Source organism: Hylobates moloch, unplaced genomic scaffold (assembly GCF_009828535.3).
Source record: "Hylobates moloch isolate HMO894 unplaced genomic scaffold, HMol_V3 SCAFFOLD_13, whole genome shotgun sequence".
Classification (NCBI taxonomy): Eukaryota; Metazoa; Chordata; class Mammalia; order Primates; family Hylobatidae; genus Hylobates; species Hylobates moloch.
In genome coordinates, this window is record NW_026652288.1 from 18,417 (window position 1) to 44,492 (window position 26,076).

Below are 26,076 nucleotides of genomic sequence, written 5' to 3' on the forward strand. Positions count from 1 at the left end.
CCTGTGGTGGAGAAGCTGGTCGGGAGGACCCAGCAGAGGAGGATTTGGGAATTGAGCATGACCCCTGAGCCGTGCCTTTGGAAGGAGAAATCTGGCCCTGCCTCACCTTGAGGACATCTGATGGGAAAAAGTTCACAATTCTTTTATGTCAGTATGTCATGGCTGGGCTGAATTAGGTGATCTCCAAGGTCGTCTTCAGTGTTCTCACTCTGCATGCTTGGGGAAGGCACTCTTCAGTTAGCCAGGACAGGTGACTGGGAAATGGGGAAGGAGACCCTCCTGTTGGCTTTGTTACAAGAGTGCCATGTTTCACCATAGACAAGAAAGGATCTCCTTTGAAACTTATGTGTGCACTTCACACAGAATCACACAGAAGGTTCAGGGGGTCCCCTCCCCTAACCGCTGTCTCCATGAACACAGTGCTTTAAAGACGTGTGCGATGCTACAAGGAGATAATGCAATGAGCATAAGACCTGCAGGTGCACGTTTACCTCACCCACCAGGGGGTACAAATCAGAGGCTACTCATCCTGCAGGTTTGGGCAACCCCAAGTCAGAACAGGTCTAGGCCTCTGTCTTCACCATCTAAGGATGATCACAAACAACTGATAAATGGCCTCATGTTAATATTTTTCAGAGGAAAGAGTGCAAAGGTTTATTCCATGAGTAAATTTCAGTCAGGCATTCTCTTGTGAAACCATTTCCCAAGTAAATAATGTGCACCCCATATGTAATTACATATGTGCATGCCATATGTAAGTAAAAGATTTTGAAGCTAGATTAGAAGACCAACATTCAGGAAGCTGTGTTGTCTGTAGGGAGCTTCCTGAATTTAGAGTTAGGCCTAAAGAACTGCTGGTGAGACCTTGTAGACTATGTTGGTGGGGCCCATGGGAAGAGATGCCATCCCTTCTGCAGACCGCAGGGAACAGCCTCTGCAGTTGGAAGATTCCAGATGCAGGCTCTGGGGCCTCAGGCTCAAAAGGAGCCATGGGCTTCTTCCTGTTGCCTTGCCTTCTGCTGGGTCTGGTGCCAGGAAAGGTGAGACTGCAAGGAAGATGCCATCTCAAGAATGACAGCTGTAGGGATCAAAGGTTGGCACCTGCCAACATAGTGAGGTCGGGGCACCCTGTGCTCTAAGAAGGGCTGTGTTCTTCTGGGTGACCAGCCATCCCAGGTTGCTGGGACAGTCATGGGCAAACCAGAGTAGGTGGTTGCTCTGTTACGTACAACCATCTACCAACAGGAATTTAACCAAATCAGAATGGCCATCGGGTCCATTATACCCAGTACTATACTTGTATTTGTGAATATCAGAGTGCCTTAGCCCTATACAAGTCAAATGGAGACCTTATTGGCTGTATCCAACTCAGTAAAGTAGCAAATATACAAAAACTGCTGAGAGTCCTTGAAATCCCACCCCCACACAGAGCCTGTTTGTATACAGTCGGCCATCTCCGTGGAAGTGGGAGGATACAGTCGGCCATCTCCGTGGAAGTGGGAGGACACAGTCGGAAGTGGGAGGATACAGTTGGCCATCTCCATGGAAGTAGGAGGCACTAACCCCATGGTCTTGGCTGGAGAATAGTAGATGAAGGAGTAACAGGGTCACTTGAACTCCTTGATGTCTTCAGGCCCTTTGTTACTTGGTTTTCAACCTTCACACATCCTCCTCAGTAAAGTCATAGTCCCCTGGAGGACCACTGCCAATTGTGTTTATTGCTTAATTATTTTACCTGCCTCTTAAGAATTACTTGGATCTAGTCTAGGCTCATTACAGGCCTGTTCAAAGTGGGTGATTTGCAACAGCCTGAGCTTGGCTTTCCTGATTAAATATAAATTCTTTTCTAATGCTAACAGAGCATGCAAAAAGCTGGAGTTACAGAAAACCGTTGGCACTCGGACCAGGAGAGCTAAGAGCATGGGAAGAGAACGTTGGGTGGAGACATAGAGCTTATTTTCACTAATGCGGTGATTTCACTTAGGGTTGTGATGGCTTTTCAGGGCCTTTCACAGAGTGTAATGAAGAGCCATCTCATTTCTGGGTGTTTATCCACAGAAAAATGAAATCGGGATCCCAAAGAAATAGCTGCACTCCCATGTTCATTGCAGTATTACTCACAATAACCAAGATGTGGAATCTACCCGTGTCCATCAATGAATGAACTGATAAAGAAAATGTAGTGTGTGTGTTTATATATATATATATAACACAGTGAAATACTATTCACTCTGAAAAGAAGAAGGAAATCTTGTCACTTATGGCAACATGGATGAATTTGGAGAACATTATGTTAAGTAAAATAAACCAGACACAGAAAAACAAATACTGCATGATCTCACTTGTATGTGGAATCTAGAAAAGTCAGACTCATAAAAACAAAGAGTAGAATGGTGGTTACCAGGGGCTGAGTGGGAGGGGGGCGGGAAATGAGATGGTCCAAAGATACAAGGTTTCAGTTTTAAGATGAATACGTTCTGGGGATCTAAGGTACAGCATGGCGACTGTAGTTAATAATACTGTACTGTTTACTTGAAATTTGCTAAGAAAAATTTCAAGTAGATCTTACGTATCTGCGTCTCTCTCTCTCTCACACACACACACACAATAGTTAACTGTGTGAGGTGATGTGTTAATTAACTTGATTGTGGTCATTATTTTACTATGTATACATAAATGAAGTAATTACATTGTAAACCTTGGATAAACACAATTTTTATTTGTCAATTATTCCCCGATAAAACTAGAAGAAGAAAGCCCTACTTTACATGTTTGTTTTAACTGTTCCTCCTTTGCCTTCAGTTAACTAAACATGGGGATGAGGGTGTGACAGACATGTGGAGGAACTAAAGTTAAGATGAAGTCTTCACCCAGCATTTATTGAACATCTACTGGAAATGACCTGTAGTAGTCCATTTTACATTGCTATAAATTAACATCTAAGGCCCTCAATGGAGGCCGGGGGGCTGGATGGGACAAAAAGGCAGATGAAGGACAAATTCTGATTCTCTCTTCTGGAGTTGGGGCACCTTTCTTTTCCTGCCTTTGGATGTCAGAGCTCCAAGGTCTCTGGCTTTTGGATTCCAGGACTTGCACCAGTGCTCCCGACCCCTGACCCCCAACCTCCACCCAGGCTTTTTGGCCTTCAGCCTTGGACCGATAGTTACACCATCTGCTTCCCTGGATCTGAGGCATTTGGACTTGAACTGAGCCATGCTACCGTCTTCCCTGGTTCCCCAGCTTGCAGATGACCTGTTGTGGGACTCCTTAGCCTCTCCAACCAAGTGTGCCAATTCCCCTAAACAATCCCTTCACAGGTATCTCTCTCTCTCCCTCTCTCTCTCTAGATATAGATAGAGATAGAGATAGAGATAGAGATAGAGATAGAGATAGAGATAGAGATAAGATAGAGATAGAGATAGAGATAGAGATAGAGATAGAGATAGAGATATATATTCCATTGGTTCTGACTCTCTGGAGAACCCTGGCTAAAACATATGGTAACTTGAAAATATAAACTGCTTCACAAATTATTTAAACAAACTAGTGAATGGTATACATTGAATTCGTAGGGGGCTAATAAGGTTAGAATAATAATTACTACCATGGATTGGGTGCCTCCTTTGTGCTCAGTGCTTTTAAATACGTCTCCATCCTCCAGTCTTCATGGCCACCTTCTAACGGATGAGAAAACTGAGTGGCGTTTAATGTGCTCCAGGTCAACAGCCCCTCAGCACATTACTCTGATCTGCTGTGGTGATTCCATGATCCTAAAATGTTTGGCTTCTATGAGCCTCGACTTCGGTGTGTACCCACAGTACTTTGTACACAGATACTGACACTTTTCAGAGTTCCAAGTTTAATCTCTGTTGCAAATGCATATTTGCTAGAAAATGTTCTTCCTTAGAGAAGGACCTGTAGCTCTCTGACAGCATTCCTGACACTACACCAGGAACGCTGGCCATAGTGACAACGTCGATGTACCCTGTGATAGGGGTTAGCATTAGGTGTGTAATGCTGAGTAATGCCGGCAGGGAGGCAACAACTTCCTGTGACTTTCAAGCTGGAATTGCTCACTCAACCCAAAGCCACTGGGAAAAGGTGAGTAATGCTTCCTTCCTGCCTCTGCCTGCACAAATTGTTGACAGTTGGCTCAGTTTCTCTTCTCACCTGTAAAAGGGTAATATTTGTGTAGCCTTGGAACACATGCAAGAATCTGCAAGTAGATATTTGGAATGTGCATGTCTTGGCCTTTTCTTCCACTGTTGCTGGAAAGAAACCCAAAGAACTTAAGCTGTGCTGAACTTTCCAGTACTTCAAAGTAAACTTAAAGGATTTCCTGTTCTTTTTACAACTGTGGTCATTTCCCATTTACCTAAAATCGATATTAGCCACCACTGAAATAATCATAGTTCTGCTAGACTTCTCTGAGGTGAGCTAGAAGGTCTTGGACTTCGAATCCAGACAGGATTCCATGATATACGAGAGGGGGTTGTACTTGAAATTTACAACTCTGTAGTGGAACTTGTGCCCCAGCAAATGGGCCGTCAGCCAGTTCAACAGGTTGCCACAGTGTGGCCCTAGCCAGCACTGCCCTGAGCTCTCTGGAATAGTTTGCTTTCCCTCAGATTTTCTCTTTATTGCTATTCTTAAAACACATATTATCTTACATAAAATTATCAACATAAACTGAACCATGATGGCCTGTCCTGCAATATGGAAATCTGCATGCTGCTTTAAAATGTGTGTGTGTGTGTGATGTTGGGGCTGCACTCTTATCATCAAGGTACCTCCATGTCACCTGAGTCATTCAGTGGATGGTAACGTGGGATCTTCAGGTAATTCTGGAGTGGCATTTTGTATCAGAATCCATGCGTTTGGGTTTTGATCTGCTGAATCAGTTATTCCATTGAGAAGTTATGACATCTTCAGCATTCTGGTTGGCATTAAATTGTTCTCATAAACTAGCACAGAGAAAGAATAGAGCAGACTTTGGAGCCGGGCAGATTAAAGTTCAAATTCTTGCTCTTCTACTTACTAGTTCTTTGACCTAAGCAGGTAATGGATTTCTCCACACCTGTGCTCCCTCATACATAAAATGATCCTTGCAGATGGTCATGGGGTTACACGGAACAACAAACAGAAAGCACTTGTACGGTTCCTGTTACTAAAGATGCCTCAGGGTGTGCTGGCTCCCTGCTGGCATGGGCCACTGTCTTCTGCCGTTCTGGAGTGTGACAAGTTTCTTCTAGGGGTTCTTTCAGGGAGGTTCTCCCAGGTGCAGAACTGAAGCTTGGCTCCATCCACTTACTTCATGTCAGAGAAACTTTTTTTTGTTTTGTTTTTGAGATGGAGTTTTGCTCTTGTCGCCCAGGCTGGAGTACAATGTGTGATCTCGGCTCACTGCAACCTCTGCCTCCTGGGTTCAAGTGATTCTCCTGCCTCAGCCTCCTGAGTAGCTGGGATTACAGGTGTCCACCACCATGTCTGGCTAATTTTTGTATTTTTAGTAGAGATGGGGTTTCACCATATTGGCTAGGCTGGTCTCAAACCCCTGACCTCAGTGATCCACCCACCTCAGCCTCCCAAAGTGCTGGGATTACAGGCATGAGCCGCTGTGCCTGGCCCATGTCAGAGAAACTTCTAACTGTCCTCAATCTTCACCACATGGTCTTCCCCACCAAGGAGGCGATGTTCTAAGCTGCCCTAATTTAGAACAAGAATAAAACTGCCAGACCAAGCACTTAAGATGCTCAAGTGCTCACAGTAGTTTTGTCATTAGCTTCCTCAAGAAGTGGGAGCTAAAGTGAAGTCAAGAACAGGTCATCCAGATGTCTGTTGGTCAAGCCTTCCTCTAGGAAATGTGCACCTTCCCAGCTGGCTGGGGAAGGAAAGTTTTCCCAGGACTCAGTGTTAAAACTAGAAATTGTTGGGCAAATTGGGAAAGCTGGCCACCCTGCTAATGTTCCCCTACCCAAGGCGGGGTTCCCCTAAATGGACACTGCACAGAAGCAGGGGTCCCCTTCTGGGCCTTGGCACACTGGGCAGCTGTGTGAGCTTTGGGCCAAGGTTCCTCCTAGGAGATGAGGGTTGAATGTCATGATTTCTCACATCACTGTTGGCCATAACAGTCTGGTCCTGGCTGAGTCGTACCTGCCCACCTTCCCAGATGCCTACATTGGTCTCTCCTTAGCACCTCAGGCACCTGGAAGGGAAACGGCATGAGAGCACTGGGGGCACTTGGCAGACACTCCCCCTTTCTGAACTGTGGAAATGACTTGCCAAGCAGGTTGAGAAAACAGGGTCCTCGGGTCCTGATAACATCTGCCCAGCCTGAGCCTGCTGTTTGCCTCCAAGGGTGTGTGTAAGAGACAGCTCTCAGAGCCCACTTAGGGAAAACACACCCCTCCACGTCCCAGCTGGCCTGCTCTGGCCTATGAGAGTCATCATTTATTTGCGATGCTGACTCCTCTTATTCTCTCCCTAAGTTTGAGAAGTGGACCTCTTCTAAAAGCCGAAGGAAGGAATGCAGTCTCTTACCAATGATCATATGATCTGATAAAGGCTACAGGCTGCAGATTCATTTGTGGAATGTTCTGCTTTTTATTGTTTATATTTCAACGCTGTAAGCTTCAGGGTGAAAGACCTCCAGAGACTAAAGTTAACCTCTCAGTGAAAAAAGTGCCATTTACAATTTTCATGTTATCCTTCTCTGTTGCTTGATTCTTTTTATATGATTTGGACTTTGGGTTTCATTTATGGTCCAGAGAGATTGGCCATCAAATAGAAACCATGAACTAACACACTCACATAAATTCATAAATCAGGCTCATGGCACTGCTCACGACATTTCCTCACGTTGCTTTCCCTCCTCCCTCCCTTTCTTGATTTTTGTCATCTATCACCCATCTATGTATTATCTATGTATTATTTCCTTACTCAGTATCTGCCCCCCTGCTGGAATGTAAGTCATCATCCAATCCAGGGAGCTTGGTGAACCCCCAGTGCCTTGTGCAGTATTTGGCTCTTCCATATATGCATGTGAGTGAATTCTTTGTGTTGTCATCAGTGACAGCCTTGATTCAAGCTACTATTGAATAAATAGCACAGTTGTTTTGATATCACAATGCGGACAGTAGATTTAGGTTTAGACAATTCTGTAATTTCCTGTTCTCACATTTGTAATTAAGAGTCCTCCTTAAGCTCAACATTGAGTAATCAACAGGGTGTACTGAAGGCAGGATCCAGGTCTTTCCACTCTGATCCTGGGGTTCAGATTCTCACTTTCTAAGGAAATTAATATTCTATTTTGACCTAAAGTTAATAGTTATTAATGATTTAATACAGTCTCCCCTTCAGATCACATTTCAACTTTAATCACAATTTTTAATGAGATAATATAAAGACGACAATCGGCCGGGCACAGTAGCTCATGCCTGTAATCTCGGCACTTTGAGACAGAGGCAGGTGGATCACCTGAGGTTGGGAGTTCAAGACCAGCCTGACCAACATGGAGAAACCCCGTCTCTACTAAAAATACAGAATCAGCTGTGCGTAGTGGCACATGCCTGTAATCCCAGCTAGTCGGGAGGCTGAGGCAGAAGAATCACTTTAACCTGGGAGGCAGAGGTTGCAGTGAGCTGAGATCGCATAATTGCACTCCAGCCTGGGCAACAAGAGTGAAACTCCATCTCAAACAACAACAACAACAACAACAACAAAAGATGACAATCAACCATAGAGTTTGAAGCACTGTAGCAGAGAAAATTAGGTGGCCATTGCTGGACAGGAGCACATGTTCTGGGATTTCTGTGCTGCCTCCTGTCAGCTGCTCCATGCCACTTCCAAGACGAATATTATAAGGTCCTGATTGAGACACTCAATTTCCTTCATGCTTAGTATTTGTAACCTGGAATATTTAAATACTATATAAATCTATTTGATTCATCAATGAACGTGCAAAGTGTAACCACCTAAGCATTGTGTAAGCCCCCAAGTTTACCTGAAGGGAAAAGGCAGCTGCTGTTGAACTCTGCAACATAAGCCACACCACCCAATGCTTGGACTGCTTCTGAACAGGTACAATAAGAGAGTTTCTACAGCAGGCTGAGTATCTGTCCATATTCTTCACAGAAATAAAGAAGTGATGTATTTCTTCTCCTCAAGAAAGCCCATCTTGGCCGGGCACAGTGGCTCACACCCGTAATCCCTGCATTTTGGGAGGCCGAGGCGGGCAGATCACTTGAGGCCAAGAGCTTGAGATCAGCCTGGCCATCATGGCGAAACCCTGTCTCTACTAAAAATACAAAAATTAATTGGGCATAGTAGTGGGCACCTGTAATCCCAGCTGCTCAAGAGGCTGAGGCAGGAGAATTACTTGAACCTGGGAGGCAGAGGTTGCAGTGAGCTGAGGTTGCTCCATTGCTCTCCAGCCTGGGCGACAGAGTGAGACTCCAACTCAGAAAAAAGAAAGGAAGAAGAAAGCAAGCCTATCTTTGGATTCTTACCTAGGGTTAGGCATAGGCCATTGCAAGACTGAGCAAGAAGTCAGAGTCTGGCTCAGCCAGGGCAGTGAGAAGGATGATCAGGCTTCCATGACTCACCGGCTGCCCAAGCCACCACACCCTCAGGGTGCATGGTGCACACTGAGAGCAAACCCACCATAAGAAGAGTCTGCCTTCACTTAATTTGCTAATGAGAAAGATTACAAACTGTGCTTTTGTTTGTATCTTTGTGTCCATTCATTTTCCAATGACAATGTTAATAAAACATGAAGAAAAATATTTTAAGCAAAAGACTGATGAAACAATTAAAAACAATTGAAGGAAAGCAAAGTTCAGAATATTCGAAATTGCTTTGACTGCGTTTCATCTTGAGGAAAGCCAATGATTTCAGGTGCCATGCATTCACCTAGGACAAGCCTTGGAATGCCTTCCCCTCATTTCTACTGATAATCCGATGAGAGAACACTCAAGAAGAAAGGGAGAAAACGGAAGGCAAGGAACTGTAATGGGCAGACTCTCATTTCAAATTTTTGCCGCTTTACTCAAACTCATAAATCAGTATTAATAAATGATAAAAATACTTTATTTCTTTAATACAGAATATACAATATTGCACTCCAGTTGCAAATAGTGTATAGAAAAACTCTGTTTAGAAACTGCCATAGCAATTGTCTAAGTCTCCTAATGTTTTCTGGCATCACCAATGATAACCACAGTGCTGAACTCTGAACCAACTGAAAAAGGGCAATGTTCAATAAAGCCTCCTTTTTGTTCCAGTTTCAGTGCCCAGTAGTTTAAAACATTCCATTACGTTTCATTACATTTTTAAAAATTGTCATTCTTTCATGAACAAATAAAAGTACCTTGCAGCTGTCACTATTGCCCATTCTTGTGGGAAGCAATCGCAAGCTTTTCATCCAGAATGAAATAAACAGTCTGATTTTTCTCAAAGTCACTCAGCAAATTGGGGTAATTCAGGTTTAGGCAAGAAGTTCTTTAGTTTTACTTTTTGTATATATTTTTAGAGACAGGGTCTCGCTCTGTCACTCAGGCTGGAGTGCAGTGGTGCAATCATGGTTCACTGCAGCCTTGAACCCCAGGACACAAGTGATCCTCCCACCTTGGCCTCCCAAAGCATTGGGATTAATGGCATGAGCCACCACCCCTGGCTGAAGAAAGAACTCACCTCTTACACATACTCAAGATATGGAGCTGTGGCATGAATCTGAATGGAAGGGAAGGAAAATTAACTCACTTCTTTAGGAGTCTGATGCCACCCAGTTCCCCTGTTCTTCATGCCCTGTTTCTGATATCTACTTCTAGAATTCACTCCAACTGAATTCTTCTCTTTTCCTTTGCCACCACCAAAGGTGCAAACATTTCTAAAAGATCTTGGTGGCTTTAGTGGAAACCATTTTGTTTTTATATTTCTCACCTATGATATGAATGATGAGTCTGCACGATTTTTATCTTAAATAAATCTGCCCCAGGCTGCATCCATCCTGTTCTGACAGTAGAAAGGCATGCACACTTTTACTTAAAGCTTTCATATATAAAATTGATGGGACGTCTGAAAATAAGGGAATTGGGTATATGAAAAGATCCTTTAAAAAACTACTCTCATCTTTGACATTATCTTTTTTTTTTAACTAAGTGCAATACAGTGAACAGCAAAATAGCAGCATTTTTAGAGCAACCATTGGTGAAAATTCTTACGTTAGGGGAACTGCTGTCCTGACAGAGTCTATATTCAGCCAGCAAAGGCTCCCTAAACGTGTATCTGAGACTTATTTGAAAACAAGTCACCACAGTACTGAGTACTGAACTGAGAGGCAAACACTCCACTTGCAGTCAATGAAAATCCAATTACACAATATACACAGAGATGACCAAGAAGAACATGATTTAAAATTATACTGACAAAAACTAAAATCACATGAAGTAAAATAAAACTATCTGAAGACTAATAACCGTGTAAAAATAAATATCTAAGTAACCCAATGACCTACTCTCACAGTAAAATAGTTACGAAAATAGAATACAATATTAACCAAGACTTGAATAATTCAAAATGAAATGGTTAACAAAATATCATATCAATGAGAAACCCATTTCTCTCCCCTCCACATTCTTCTATCTAATGATTTTCTTCTTGAAAAGACATATGTTGATACTAAGCTTTCGAAGAATTGTCTGGGTAACAAATTTTCTTTGGGTTATTTCTCAGAAGCTTCTGAATCTGAATCTATTTACTCTGGGTATCATAAGCAAGTTCAGAATTAGGGACCCAGTAAACCCCATGAACATTCTCATTACAGCCACCCTCAGGCTGTCCCTTGTTTCAAAATATGCCCTTTGCAGAAAAGAGTGAATTGGTGTCAAATTTGGATTGATTACGTCACAGGTGGAGGTGTGAGTCAGATCAAAGGGCAGGGAAGAGGTCCTGCCTCAGATGCCTGTGTTCTGTGTAAACCAAAGTTTTCTGTTCTTTTTGGAAGTTGGGAACAAGAGAACTATGGAGTACATTCTAAATAGCACTGCAAAAGTGAAATGTTGTATTCATCTGACCAAAGGAAACTCCAAGATTCTTCCGCCAACTCTCCAGAAACTGTCCAGTTGCAATAAAAGGCTTTGTTTATCAGTATTTAAACTCGAACTTATCTTTTAATGGGTACTTCCACATGCCTACAACCCAAATGGAGAATGACATTAATAGAATGACCTTGTAGCCCTCAAGTTATTTTAAAAGTGCTTTCTGACTTGTTAAATAAGATTAACAGTAGTATAGTTTGGGAATTAACCGTAATTTATAGTGCAGTAATGCTCTGGCAGTTGGGGTCAGCATGTGTGAGTGTGTGTGTTTACTCTTTTTTGACCACAGAACTGAAGTAGAATATGCCTTTTTATGATTACTTTGATTTAAATGATGCTAATCAGCCCAGGATGGTCAAAAGGGGCACATAGCATTCATGCTTGGTTTTTATTTTCCTTGATTTAAAAAAAAATCAACTTAGATATTGTTAAAATGCATCACAGTACCTCTTTGTCAGCAAGTCAGTCAAAAAGATTTCCAAACAGCTTTATGGTTTCCAGCGCCCTCTGGAAGTGACAGTAGTTTCACCTCTAACAAGGAAAACGCCTCTTAGAGCTTCAGCTGTTACAACTCAGCTAAATTTCAAGGTCTGTGTTCCCATATTCTCTGTAGTATTTTAAACCTTCTCAGAGCACTTAAGCTTTGTCAATGGGATGCTGTATTCCTGGTAAAACAGCAATCATGTGGTCACCTAGGCACACTGGCCAAATGGTCCTGGGATCCCAAGTCACCCATGAAATCCTTCAAGAAGTCTTCATCATCGGGAAGGTTTGCTTCCTGAGGAGTAAAAGAAAAAATAGTGAATCAACTCCAGTCTAGACAAAAGTTAGTATAATGAAAACTAAACATTATACTGCTCTGGTCCCTGTAGTTTTTGTTTTTTGACATTCTCTGCATTTTGAAACATCTTCTTTTGCATTTTAAATTTTGACAAGAGGTCAGCAACTTTATTAAATACAGCTATCATCTCGTTTCTCTGGCAGAACAAATTCCATCTCCCTGCAGGCCTTTTTCTGGGCTTTAAAAATTTCTCTTTGCCTCCAACTACTCATGGGGCAGTAAAGAAAACTTCTTTAAATGTTGGTAAGGCCAGTGCTAACTACTGCAGAGTTGGACAACAAAATAGGAAGCAATGCAGGCAGTTGAACTAAATATCTGAGGTCAAACAGATTCCTCCCTTTTCAAACACCAATATCTCTTAAAGGCCCAGGTGCGGGTCACACGATAGGGAAGAGTGGCCTTATGGCTACTCAAGCCACTTGTTTACCTAAAATGTGCTCCTAGTTGCATAGCTTCCCAGAATAGTCAAAGAAGAAAAGAAAAGAAAGCTGGGATGTTCCGGGTTTATTTCTTCTGCGTCTTTGCAAATATGAGACACAACTCTGTTCCAGGAGCTTTCAGTGGACTTCTACAGGTACTTCTTTTTAATTTGCGTCAAGGATTAATGTGAAGATAGCTGTGGAATTGTCCGAACATTTTTGCCTTGAAATTAAGCAATGTTTTATCCCTAATCTCCCAAAGGACAAGTTATTTATGCCAGTATTAAAAGCAGCAACTTATATATTCTATGCAAAACAGAAAACCAGAAAGATCTACATTTTGGCAAGTCCCCAGTTTGATGAATTGAAAGACAGGAAGATGACTACATCACAGCAGATAAAAGAGATATTTTCATAAACTAAGCTCTGGGAAACAGAATACCAAAATTATCCATGTACAACCAACTATTAGTCATGGGTTCACCAGTGGACTTGTGTGCAGATTATATGAGTCATTGCCCAGTTCTGATAGTCTCAGTTTTGAAAAGCAATCATCTTTACCCCACGGGGCAAGAAACTTATAAACTTATTTAGTTCTATTATAATTAAGACACTTTTATTATAATTTATAAATCTCTATCTACCAAGAGGACAAAAACCTCCAAATTAAATATACTTGTTTTCTCTTTCACTTAGAAAACCTATATTTGTTCATCTCAAGTTTTCTGAATCTTTCAAGAAATCCTAAAATGAATACTTATAAATTTCAGCAGAAAAAGCACAGCTTAAATTCCTGCTTCCACATCTTCCAGAAGTTGCGAAACTGGTCTCAGAACAAGGGACTTCTGCAGGAAGTCAGAGGACCGCCCCACTGACCAGGTGTTCACACTCTGTCCTGGCGTTCCCTGCTGGTCTCCTCCGGTGGGAACACCAGTGCTGGGAGGTGGGGAGCTGTGAAGGGGCTGAGGTCACGAGCAGACACTGTTCCAGTAATCTGGAGAAAGCCCACACAGCTCTGTTCTCTTCATAGCCCCTACCCCCAGTAGCCGGGCAGTAAGTCTCTGCATTGCAATTTCAAAGATACAATGCTGTTTTGGGTCTAGGGAAGTACATTAGTAAAGAAAATCTTTATAGTGCTGGTGACTGCCAATTCCATATAAAAACTGGGGTAGCTTCTGTGGGACTGTGGCCCTGCTCTGAGAAATAATGTGAAACTTCTCAGAAGACAGTTGCCATTGTCTCCAGTCTGGAACAAACGGGATTCAGGTGGAGGGAGACATGAGAGGAGGAAGAAGCCCATGAGGCTTTTTCCTGCCTGCATCCTTAGTGCCTTCCCAAACCTGCTCTGCTCTCACTTTCCCTCTTCCTTCAACTATTTCTCTTTGTCATAAAAATGAAAGTTCTCACAAACTAACTAAACTTCTTATATTTTTCATAGGTCCAAGCCTAAAAGGTCTTTAGGATTTAGTCTGTGAAGTCAACTAAATTCTCATTCAGGTCACTATTTTGACATTGGCTAATTCGAGATGGGAACCAGCCTGGGTCTGGAGGGATCAGAGCAGGCTGCTTTTATTTTTATTTTGTCAGGTCTTATTTTGGTTTCATTTGTATGCCATATTATTACCTCCCCACTATTTATGCCACCAAGTCTACCTACTGCCTGCACATGCTCTGACTACCTGGAGGGAGCTTATTCATAAATTTACTTCTCATGTATTTCAATAGACAATTTTTTTTTGTTTGTTTTCTATTTCTGGGTTTCAATCATGCAACACAGATTATTACTACACAGACTAGAAAATGTAGAGGTTGAAAACCATCTGCCTATCTCCCTTCTTTTTATGGACAAAGGACGCCTGGTCTACAGTGCAGGAATCACTTGCTAACATAAGACAGGCCCTTAATTCTGGTTTAGTGCTCTATCCACCAGACAGTGTCCCTCCACGGACCATGGCCACTCTCCAAAGCTCCTGCCCTACACATGGTGCCGTCATGGAAATACCCTTGCCAGCATTCATTCATCTCAGATCCAAAAGACAATTTGTGAAAACTAGAAATTAATGATTGTTTGCTTTTTAGAACTTTGCCTATATATATTTTTTGGGGACTTAGGCTAGTGGAAAACACAAATCTTCTATAAATTATGGAAGAACTTAAGTCCTGAGCCTTCTAAGTTCAAGAAAAAGAATGAATTATCTTCTTCTCATTAGTTTTCATGTCTATACTAAAGTCATAGCCAGAGAAGTTATTGGAGATATTTTTAGCCGTCAAACATATGTGAGCCCTGTGCGAACATCTCTTGGGCAGCCTCCCCCAAACTCTACAGGCTGCCATGCATCTTCAATTAGTTTATCACAATGACAGAAAATAATTTCATCTCATGATTTTTAAAATTGACTTATAGCAAGTTGTCATTGAAGGGTAAGAGGAAAAAAAAAGATGTCGCAATGTTTAAATTCTTGGTTCTCAAAGAGAGCCCTGAAAAGGTACTTTCTCTTCACTACTTTCCAAGATGCCCATAGGGAAGAGCAGGGTAACAGTGAGGACCAGCACTCTTTAGTTCCCCCGTGAAAAGCAAAAAGAGCTCGAGGTCAATCCTGCACTACTGGTTGTCCAAAGGGAAATTACTTCCTGTAGTATCATCAGAGGCAAATAAACTATAGACTCTAGTTACAATCTAGTCCAATTTCCCCAGTTTAAAAAACTGAAGCTCTCAAAACAATTTAAATATAATTTAGCCAAATAAAGATTTTTGTTGCTAAGTGAATGCCAAAGTGCTGACAAGATCCTATGAAGTTCTCACCACTTCAGCACAGGCCTCCAGGAAAGTGCAGGGAGCCTTCCTTTCTGTTCCAGTAACACAGCAGCGCCTACCTAGGGCTGCAGGGGGACTGGTCAGCTCCAGTCAAACATCAGGACCGCCCACAGCACAGGTCAATGAACTCAGGAACTCGGGCTCTCAAGCTGTTTTCAGCTCAGGAAAGAATACTAGGGGTGTAAAACTGCTTTCTGGCAGCATTTTGGATTTCTCCTGTTTTCACAATAATAAGCCAAATGGGACATGTTAATTTGCAGAATTGCCTTTCCAGGCAGCCAGACGCAGCGGACTCCTAAGGGCCTGGACCTGCAGGTACCTGGATTGGTACCTTCTGCTCTTCAGCAGCGGGGGCTCAACTCACAAGCCTCTGTGCCTGTCTCTTGGGTCTCTTTCACACTGTAGCTCAAAATCGCGCTCAATTCTAAGCATCAGCTGTAACTGGCCATCGCCCAGTTCGGTCACACTCACCAAGATTCACAGCCCCGCACACGGCCAGCCCCGCCCCCAGCCTTCTGGGCACACACCTCGGGTCCGGCTCTGCTCCTGGCTGGGGGTCTCCTTGGCCTTCTTACAGGTGTACAGCCACTTGATGATGCGGGCGTTCCTCTCGATGACCGAAGTGGTGCTGGGCACCTGCTCCATCAGCTCCTCCTCCTGCAGCCCGTCGTCGTCGCCGCCGCTGTGCCGGGAGAAGCCGCTGCCGGAGGTGGCGACGCTCACGCTGCGCACCTTGAGGGTCACACAGTCCGACTCCGCGGTGAAGTTCTCCCTCCCCAGGGCCTCCACCACCTCGGGGTCCAGGCCGCAGTACTGGAAGAAGGTGTCAGACTCGGCCAAGGCAGCGGAGTGGCGGCAGCTGAGGTCCGACTGTGAGCGCTGCAGCCCCCGACGCCTCACCACCCGCGGCTCTGGGCCAGGGGGCGCGGCCGGGACACTGGGGGGCGCCGCGGAGCGCGGGGCTGGGGCTGGGGCCTCGGGGGGTGCGGGGTCCGCTGCGGGGCCAGGCGTGGTCGGGACGGTCTCCGGCTTCCCGGCCTTGCCCTCGTCTCCCGTCCGGGGCACCGGCGCCTTGTCCTTACCCTGCCCCTGGAAGAGCTTCTTCATCAGGCTCGCCCTGGGGCCGTCGGCGCCCGGTCCTCGCACGAATTCGCATTTCTGCCGGTAGATGACCAGCGAGTCCGGTCTCAATGGCTTCCGCGCAATAGCCCTGCGCGCCACCGGGGCCGGGGTGCGGGCCGGGGGCCCAGGCTCGTTTCCCGGGCACTTGATCGCCCCCGGACCGCTGCCCTCGGAAGCGACGCCCCGGCCAGTCCCCGGCCGACTCCGCACATACTTGGCGCGATCCGCCGCCAGCCTCTCCACTGCGCTCCTGCGCGCCGGCCGCGCGGCGTCGGGGTCCCGGGGAGCCGCGGGGTCCCGGGGAAGCAGCCGCTCGTTCGGGGGCGCGGTCAGGGCCGCCAGGGCGCGCATCTTCGCGGGGAATGGACCGACCCGGGTTCCGGGTCCAGCGGAGACGCGCTCGAGTGGCAGAGCCAGTCAGTCCCCGGGCCGGTTCCGAAGTCCGCGCCGGGTGGGGAACGGCGCCCCAGTGCCCAGCTGCCCAGGCCTGGGGTTGGGGAGAACCGGAGTCTTCACCGATTGGCGAATCTCCCCAGTTCCCGCCCCTCCCGACCTCACCGCCCACACCAACTGGCACCGGCCCCGCCCACGCCCAGTGCCCCCGCCCCGGCCGCGTCCCCGCATCCCCGCTCGTCCCCGCCGGTCCCCGCCTCCTCACTCCTGCCCGGGCCCGCCTCCATCGCCGCTCTCCGGGTGCCAGCGCCCGCCCTCACCTCGCGTCCGGGGTCCCGGCTCTCACCTCCTGCCCGGTGCCGTCCCCGCCCCCCCTCACCTTGTGCCAACCGCCTGGAGGACGCTGGGGCGAGCAGGCTCTGAACCCCCACTCGCTCAGCCCCAGATCCCCCAGGTCACTGCTGGACGCAGGCATTTCCGGGGACGGGGAGCAGAGGGGACGTCCCCCACCTCCCCCGGGCAGGTGCCTCACATCCTTTGAATTCTTAAAGTGACCTCATCGTGCTTGGAAACTTGACTGTTTAATTTTCTCTACCTGAGCTCCTATTCTTATTAACAGAAAGGAATAGAACTTAAGAGGAAAGAACACGCAGCGCACGCCAGGATCAGCCTACGTGTTGGGTGGCGAGAACGCAGGGACTGGGATTGGGTCCCACTCGGTCGCTGGCCGGCAGCGGGCGTGGCCAGGCCCGAGGACCGAGCTAGGACTCGCAGGGGGCAGGCTGGGGGCCAGGCGCGGCTCAGTGGATTTGGAAGAAGCCCAGCCAAGTGCCCAGAATCGTTGCTATTTTTACTGTAACCGAGGCAACGGGGAAACCACGAGTTCACCAGGCAGTGGATCAACCTAGGAATGCTAAGGGTCTAAGATAAAATATTTCCCAAATTCCATTATTTCAAAAATTTGGACAAAATACTAAAGATATCTCTCAGACATGTGAAATGTTCACCTTATCGCGTCTGTGAAGACAACTCCGTAACAGGCTGTGCTTTCAGCGTTGTGGTTGAACGCTCCGAGCAGCAGCAGCCCAGAAGGCACGGAGCGCAACAGGTGCAGATGGGCGCCCAATGTGGGCACGAACACCTCACCAACGAGGAAGAGGACGCAGCAGGGTGGTGCTGAGTGGGCCTTGGGGGTCTTTAATCTCCTTGAGCCCCAGCGAAGCAAAATTTCATAGGGTTAGTAGCACAACAATAAATCGCCTTCTGAAAGGCAGACCGCCCAGACAGCCTCTTTGGAACATGTAAGACTCAGGAAAAGGAGTCTAGGCCAATAAAGGAGAGAGTGGGAGAAGAGGGGGCAGGATGCGGGGCTGGGGAGTGAAAGAGAGGGACAGAGACCGAGAAAGGGGGAGCTCCTGGGTTGCCACAGATGGTTTCCTGCAGGATGCCGGAGGATGGGGCCTTGAGGTCTAAAGTCCAGTCTGCTCTCTGCTCGGCAGGCCTGTTCCCTACGTCAGAGGAAAAAATCTTTTAAATTGTGTAGCCCAAAGGGTCTTCTTTTCCTAATTTGCACTACTTCATGGGCAACAGCAGCACTTCTAAGAGAGAGAACTGCAAAGTACAGGACCTCTGGAATTTGAGCCTGGGTCCACAATTTACCTTTGGACGGGTAACAAACGTTCCAGGTTCTTTGTTTTGTCACCTGTAAAAATTTCTGTTTTAAATTTACAAGAAATAACAATCCCATTAAAAAGTGGGCAAAGGACATGAACAGACACTTCTCAAAAGAAGACATCTATGTGGCCAACAAACATATGAAAAAAAAGCTCAACATCATAGATCATTAGAGAGATGCAAATCAAAGCCAATGAAATACCATCTCACGCCAGTCAAATGGCTGTTATAAAAAGTCAAGAAACAACAGATGCTAGCGAGGCTGCAGACAAATAGGAACGCTTTCACACGCTGATGGGAATGTAAATTAGTTCAACCACTGTGAAAGACAGTGTGGCAATTCCTCAAAGACCTCGAACCAGAAATATCATTTGACCCAGCAATACCATTACTGAGTATACACCCAAAGAAATATAAATTATTGTCTTATGAAGATACATGCACACATATGTTCACTGCAGCACTACTCACGAGAGCAAAGATGTAGAATCAACCCAAAGGCCCATTATAGACTGGACAAAGAAACTGTGGTACATATACACCATGGAATACTATGCATCCATAAAAAATAATGAGATCATGTACTTCGCAGGGACATGGATGGAGCTGGAAGCCATTATCTTCAGCAAACTAACACAGGAACAGAAAACCAAACACCACATGTTCTCACTTATAAGTGGGAGACGAACAATGAGAACACATGAACACAGGGAGGGCAACAACACACACTGGGGCCTGGTGGGAGGTGGGGAGACAGAGGGGGAGAGAGAGCATCAGGAAAAATAGCTAATGCATGCTAGGCTTAATACTTAGGTGATGGTTTGATAGGTGCAGCAAACCACCATGACATATGTTTACCTATATAATAAATCTGCACATCCTGCACATGTACCCCAGAACTTAAAATCAAATAAACATATTTTAAGCTGATAACTTTAATCACATACAGAAATTCTACCTCTTTACAGCTCCTCCCTGCTCCCACTTATCTTATTGGTGTCACAAATTATATCTTTATATATTGGACACTCATTAACATAGATTTGTACTCTATTATGCTTTTTTCTTTTGATTCTTGTAACAGAATAAAAAGTGAAGTTTTAACCCCCCTCCCAAAAAAATCGCTGTTTTTATAGCTTAGAACATTCATTGCTTCATAGTGAGCACTAAATAAATGTTAACCTAAAAGACCTAGGCTTAGCTCCCTGCTCATTCTACCTCCTGGAGAGGCTGGAACACTGCACCTCTCACTGCCTGTGATCACCCATCTGTAAATGAGAGCTCATTAGACCCACCTGATAAAGTATTTATTAAAGTTAATGAGATTGCTTATAAAGCAAACACAATTTTGAACGCTGGCCTTGGCAAAGAATGTATAAGTCCCCAAAAGCAATTGAAACAAAAGCAGAAATTGACAACTGGGACATAATTAAACTAAAGTGCTTCTGCAACTATCAATGGAATAAATAGCCACAAACTGGAAGAAAATCCAACAAAGTCTTAATATCTGGAATCTACAAGAAACTTGAACAAATCAGCAAGCAAAACCCAACAACCCTATTAAAAATAGGCAAAGGACATGAACAGACACTTCTCAAAAGAGGACATACAAGTGACCAATAAATATATAAAAAAAGTTTATCATCACTAATCATTATAGAAATGCAAATCAAAACCACCATGAGGTATCATCTCACACCAGTAAGAATGGCTATTACTTAAAAGTCAAAAGATAACAGATGCTGGCACGGCTACACAGAAAAGGGAACACTTATACACTGCTGATGAGAATGTAAATTAGTACAGCCACTGTGGAAAGCGGTGTGGAGATTTCTCAAGAACTTAGAACTATCATTCCACCCAGCAATCCCACTATTGGGTATGGACCCAAAAGAAAATAAATCATTCTAGCAAAAAGACATATGCATGCATGTATTCATTGCAGCACTATTCACAGTAACAAAGACATGGAATCAACCAAGATGTCCATCAGTGGTGGACTGGATAAAGAAAATGTGCTACATATGCATCACTATGCAGCCATTAAAATACTATGCAGCCATTAAAAAGGAGTGAAATCATGTCCTTTGCAGCAACATGCATTTAGCTGGAGGCCATTATCCTAAGCAAACTAATTCAGGAAGAGAAAACCAGATCCCACATATAAGTGGGAGCTAAACACTGAGTACACATAACACAAAGAACGGAACAATAGATACTGGGGACTGCTTGACGGAGGGAGGGTGAGGAGAGGGCATAGGTTGAAAGGCTATCTATCAGGTACTATGCTCACTATCCTAGTGATGGGATCATTTGTACACCAAGTATCAGTGACCCACAATCTACCCATGTAACAAACCTGCACATGTACTCACTGAACCTAAATTTTAAAAAAAGTAAAACTACTATAACATCATATTTAAGGCTTACTGCTATTAGACAAAACTAATTATATTTATATTCATGATATTTCATGTATTAGGCAAATAATTTACTGGAAAAATGGAACTGATAAATAAAATATTGGTGAGAATTATCTAAAGACATTGTTCTTGTTGCTCAACTGATAGTGTCATCTTTGTGTCCATTTCCTTTCTAGAATCACTTCAAAAGACTTGGTCAGAGCGGGAAAAAATGCTTAAGGACTCAATAATCTAGTAACTCTACTCCCAGGAATGTATTCTAAGGAACGAATAAGAGATGTGTGCACAGCATGAAGATATTCATTGCAGACAAATGGGGGAGGTAAACCTACATGCAAGTACAGGAGGGAGGAAGGCTGGAGGATGTATGACTTACCTGTGGGTGGAGTATTATGCATCCATTTACAGTCATGCTTCCACAGTGTATTTCAGAGTGGGAAGTGATTGTGATGTGTATGAAATTTTAAAAATAGCATAAATATATAGACGCAGTCCTCAGCATACGGTCCGGGGAATGTGGGGGCTCCTGATATCTTTTTGGGAGGTCTATGAGATCAAAATTACTTTCATTGTTACCAAGCAACAGGCTTGATGCCTAAAGTCCATAGAACTAATGCTAATATAGTTTGGATGTTTGTCAATTCCAAATCTCATGTTGGAATGTGCTTGCCAACTTTGGAGGTGGGGCCTGGTGGGAGGGATTCGATAGTGGGGGTGGATCCCTCATGAATGGTTAGCCCTGTCCCCTTGGTGATGAGTGAGTTCTTGCTCAGTCAGTTCATGGAGATCTGGTTGTTTAAAAATCTGGGACATCCCTCCCCTCTCTCTCTTGCTCCTGCCTTCACCATGTGACAAGCCTGCTCCTGTTTCACCTTCCACCATGACTGTAAACTTCTTGCCCTCCCCACAAGCAGAGAAGATGTTGGTACCATGCTCGTATAGAATGAAGAACCATAAGCCAATGAGACCTCTTCTCTTGATAATTACTCTGCCTCGGGTGTTTCTTTATAGTGATGCAAAAACAGACTGATTTAAATACTATGGCTCTGGCTTTTGAGAAAAGATAAAGCTTTACTGGGAGTTGACTGGCAAGGAGAAAGAAGGCAACACTCAGATCTGTCTCCCTGATCTTGGGGTAGGTAAAGCTTTTATGTCATTTCTAAGTAGTCCCAGGTGATGCCAATGCAGCTGGCCTGCCAGGCTAGTGGTGTAAACAGTTAGGTTATATCTTTTTCATTGCACATACCCGGGATACATGACTTGCAGTTTGGCTCTGTGCTATCTGTAACAACTTATGCAATGGTTAATTGGCTTAAGTTGTTCCCATGGTTACAAGACTAAGAATTGAATTGTCTTTTCTTTCTCCATTTCTTAGGAGTATATGGTGGAGTTATCAAGAGGCTAGTGACTGCTGAAATGCCAGAATATTTAGAGCTAACAATGTGTGCATTCAAAACATTTATCAGGCCAGATTTGGCAGCTCATGCCTGTAGTCCTGGCACTTTGAGAGGCTGATATGGTTTGGATCTGTGTCCCCATCAAATCTCATGTCAAATTGTAATCCCCAGTGTTGGAGGTGGGGCCTGGTGGGAGGTGACTGGATCATGAGGGCGGAGTTCTCATGAATGGTTTAGCACCGTCCCCACTTGGTATTGTATAGTGAGGAAGTTCTCACGAGATCTGGTTGTTTAAAAGTGTGGGGCACTTTCCCCACTCTCTCTCTTGGTCCTGCTACTGCCATGTAAGATACCTGCTCCCACTTTGTCCTCTGCCATAAGTAAAAGCTCCCTGAGGCCTCCACAGAAGCAAATGCTGCCATGCTTCATGCACAGTCTGCAGAACTGTGAGCCAGTCAAACTTCTTTTCTTTAGAAATTACCTAGTCTCAGGCCGGGCGCGGTGGCTCACGCTTGTAATCCCAGCACTTTGGGAGGCCGAGGCGGGCGGATCACAAGGTCAGGAGATCGAGACCACGGTGAAACCCCGTCTCTACTAAAAAAATACAAAAAAAAATTAGCCGGGCGTGGTGGCGGGCGCCTGTAGTCCCAGCTACTCGGAGAGGCGAGGCAGGAGAATGGCCTGAACCCGGGAGGCGGAGCTTGCAGTGAGCCGAGATTGTGCCACTGCACTCCAGCCTGGGAGAAAGAGAAAGACTCCGTCTCAAAAAAAAAAAAAAAAAGAAATTACCTAGTCTCAGGTATTTCTTTATAGCGAGGTGAGAATAGATGAATACAGAGGCTAAGGCGGGAGAATTATTTGAAGCCAGAAGTTTGAGACCAGCCTGAGCATTACTTATCACTTTTAATCATTCCCGTCACCTTTTTTTGAACTTTCACTAGCTTTCTATTCTCTTTTGTGTAATTACCCCAAGGCACCTTTGAAGTTCATCAGAAAACAAGAAACAAAGGGAAAAGAGACTTCCTGGTACAAAAGAAGCTGCTGAGTCATTTTCCCTGGAACAGAAAGCACCAGGATTGTGCAGAAGTCAGGGCTCAGCACGGCCAGGGCCACTGGAGAGGGGAGCCCCCACACAACTGCCTGAGGGTGCCTTGGGCCCTATGAGGGGTAGTCCAAGAAGCTCCTCTCGTGGAAACGTTATCTCATGGCTACCCAGTGGGCACTGAAGCGAGCCAAATCTTTGGTCCACAAAGACTCCTTAGGAATATTATGGGAAGCTGGTCAAAATGATAAAGTAGCACAATTGTTCTTTCTTCACAGCCGTGTTCTTAATCTTAACACTTCAAATGGTGACATTTTAACCCAGGTGGAGGAAAACGTTGGTGTCAAACTGCAGTCACATGTTTGTAATTCTCTCTATAAAGCTTTAAAGGCATTGTGTGCATGTTAATCTTCAATAAATATGATTTACATAAGCAGTTGGCAGTCATACGTCACCTGAACTTGTTCTGACAGGACAGATGAGGTTTCTGGAGCCTAAGGACCTACATCAACAAACTAATTGTTTTGTCCGTGGCTTTTTCAATAAATGAAGGCACTATTGGGAAAAGGGCGATGGCCTGGCATGTTTACTCTGGGTGGTCGAGTGACACGCAGCCCGTGTGATTTAGCGGGAGCTTAATGGTGTCACATGTAAGAAACACTGCAGCCCCCTCTGAATCAAAAGGACTAGGAAGTTTCCAAAACCAGTTACTAAGAACTGGTTATTAATTACACAGGGACCTAATTAATAAATTACCTATAAAAAGGTGTATTTTTAGAAATAATTACGATGTAATAATTTATTTTGTACTTTAGAAGGAAGTTTATTGACTTTGAGACAATTTTTTCTGGGCAATCTAGATATTGATAGACCATGGAGAAGTAGCCACATGGATGCATTGGCTGTAATTTCTGATCACATATAGCAGGCTCTGATTATGAATTAATGCAAGGCTTTGGAAAAGACAATGATTTTAAAGCCGATGGTCTCGGGCTAAAGCCTGGTTCTGTCACTTACTTGTTAAACGGTCTGATGAAACTTAATAACTCTTCATCAGTACCATTCAGATGATTGGACCTTCCCCACATGGTTCTATAGGGATTGACAAGGACCGTATGTGGAAAAGTTTCTGATATAGTTGGTAGCTTCTTTGCTTTCTCCCTTTATTTTCAGCTATCTTCTTTCCTTCGATTCTGAAACCTTGGGTTTCCTAAGCTAGCAAGTGTGTTTGAAGCAGCTAAGGGCATAGGCAGCACATTTCTGGCAATCTCCACAGCAGTATTTAGGAGAGAACTTTACCTGTGTAGTGGCTTGGAGTCCTTGAACTCCACTACTCACCAACTACGTTGTTTTCCCAGAAAGTCTATAGGAAGATTTTCTAAAGTAATCAATTGATATTCCAATTGTGCAGATAGGCACTTACTTTTGTCCTTAAAACTCCGTCTCTCATGCTGTAGGATTCCGTTGGGCTCCAGTGGTGAGAAACTTGCATCCATGCACTGTGAAGGAGCCACACCAGTCAATGAGAATTATTCTCCCTACTAGAGGAGACAAGAGTTAAATAATGTGTGAGGAAACTCCTTGCCAGCCATTTTAATTTCTAGAGAAACTAAGAATGTGTACTGTGGAGGAACATCTGCATCCATGGTGCAGCCCTGCAGGTCTCACTGTACCTGTGCCCATTGCCCTGTGGTTTTGCAATTCCTCTCATTTAAGAGTTGAAGGCCCCTTCCCTACCCTGAAGCTCAGCTTGGTCATGAGACTCGTGGTGGCCAGAAGGACATTAGGGGACTTTGATCAAGCAGAGGCCTGAGGAAGCCCTCATAGGTTTCTGTTGCCTCTCTTGCTTCTCTGCAATCCTGAGAACATGCCCAGACTAACTTAAGCAAGGGATGGGAGAGGCATGTGCATGTGAGCACCACATGGAGCACAGCCAGCTGTCTTAGCCAAGATCATAGCAGACAAGTCTGCAGACAGCTGACTCCCAAGCAAGCAGTGATCCCAGCAGGATCGCAGAGCTTCCACCCATTCTGAGGCTGACCACAGACACCTGAGTGAGCCTATCCCCAGCTGAACCAGAGAGTAGAGTGAAATCTTAGATTATAATTGTCTTAAGCCACTGGGTTTTGAGGTAGTCTATTTTGCAGCATTATTGGGTCAATAGATAGCTGATACATGTACTTTAACAATATAAAAACATAAAGAATCCAAAATAGACTAGTGGACAATTATCCTGAGATGATTCATCATGGGATGAATCATAAAAACCATAAGCTCCTCTGAGGTCTGCAAATCCTTCCACAGAATGTTCTTTGTAGAGAGAGGCATACCTGTGCAGTAGCTTCAGGTACACTCTTTAGAATTCTTTCCATTGTAGGAGCCAGAAAGACTGCCAAATGAACATCTTAGAACACCCTACTTCTCAATCATAGATATTTGAGGTAAGGATAAAGTATCCTGACATTCTGTGGTTAAGATCTTGTCTACGTAGAACTACACTTAAGAAGTCACTACTTGCTTTTTTTTCTTGACCATTATTGTAGGCAGGATAATAGCCCCTCAAAGATGCCCCCATCCTATTCCCTGGAGCTGAAGAATATGTCACGTCATATGGCAAAAGAGACTTGCAGATGTGATTAAGAGTCTTGAGATGGGAGATCACCCTGGGTTGTTGGGTGGGCTCAACATCATCACACGGGTCCCCACAAGAGGATGGCAGGAGGGTCAGAGTCAGAAGGAGATGTGAGGATAAAAGCAGAGGCCAGAGAAGAGAAAGGATACCATGGCAGAGGGTTTGATGATGGAGGAGGGGCTGTAAGCCAGGAAATTTGGGCAGTCTCTAGAAGCTGGAAGA

The 26,076-nt window shown here is 44.6% G+C and overlaps 1 protein-coding gene across 2 annotated transcripts; it reads right to left on the minus strand.

The window, feature by feature from the left end:
• Positions 1 to 9,065: 9,065 nt before the first annotated feature.
• FAM110C (family with sequence similarity 110 member C) lies at positions 9,066 to 16,764 on the minus strand. 2 transcript variants are annotated; one of them, XM_032172299.2, is made up of 2 exons: positions 15,699 to 16,764; positions 9,066 to 11,874 (listed from the first exon to the last, which is right to left on the minus strand). In XM_032172299.2, exons 1-2 carry the CDS (start codon positions 16,642 to 16,644, stop codon positions 11,855 to 11,857), a joined length of 966 nt encoding a protein of 321 aa, XP_032028190.1. In that variant the 5' UTR covers positions 16,645 to 16,764; the 3' UTR covers positions 9,066 to 11,854. The 2 variants fall into 2 exon arrangements, with proteins under 2 accessions (XP_032028190.1, XP_058282691.1); XM_058426708.1 differs by having other exon boundaries at positions 15,643 to 16,747.
• Positions 16,765 to 26,076: the final 9,312 nt, after the last annotated feature.

Bases quoted from the DNA above. Each gene is read 5' to 3' on its own strand.
- FAM110C (XM_058426708.1), bottom strand. From the start codon at position 16,644: ATGCGCGCCCTGGCGGCCCTGACCGCGCCCCCGAACGAGCGGCTGCTT.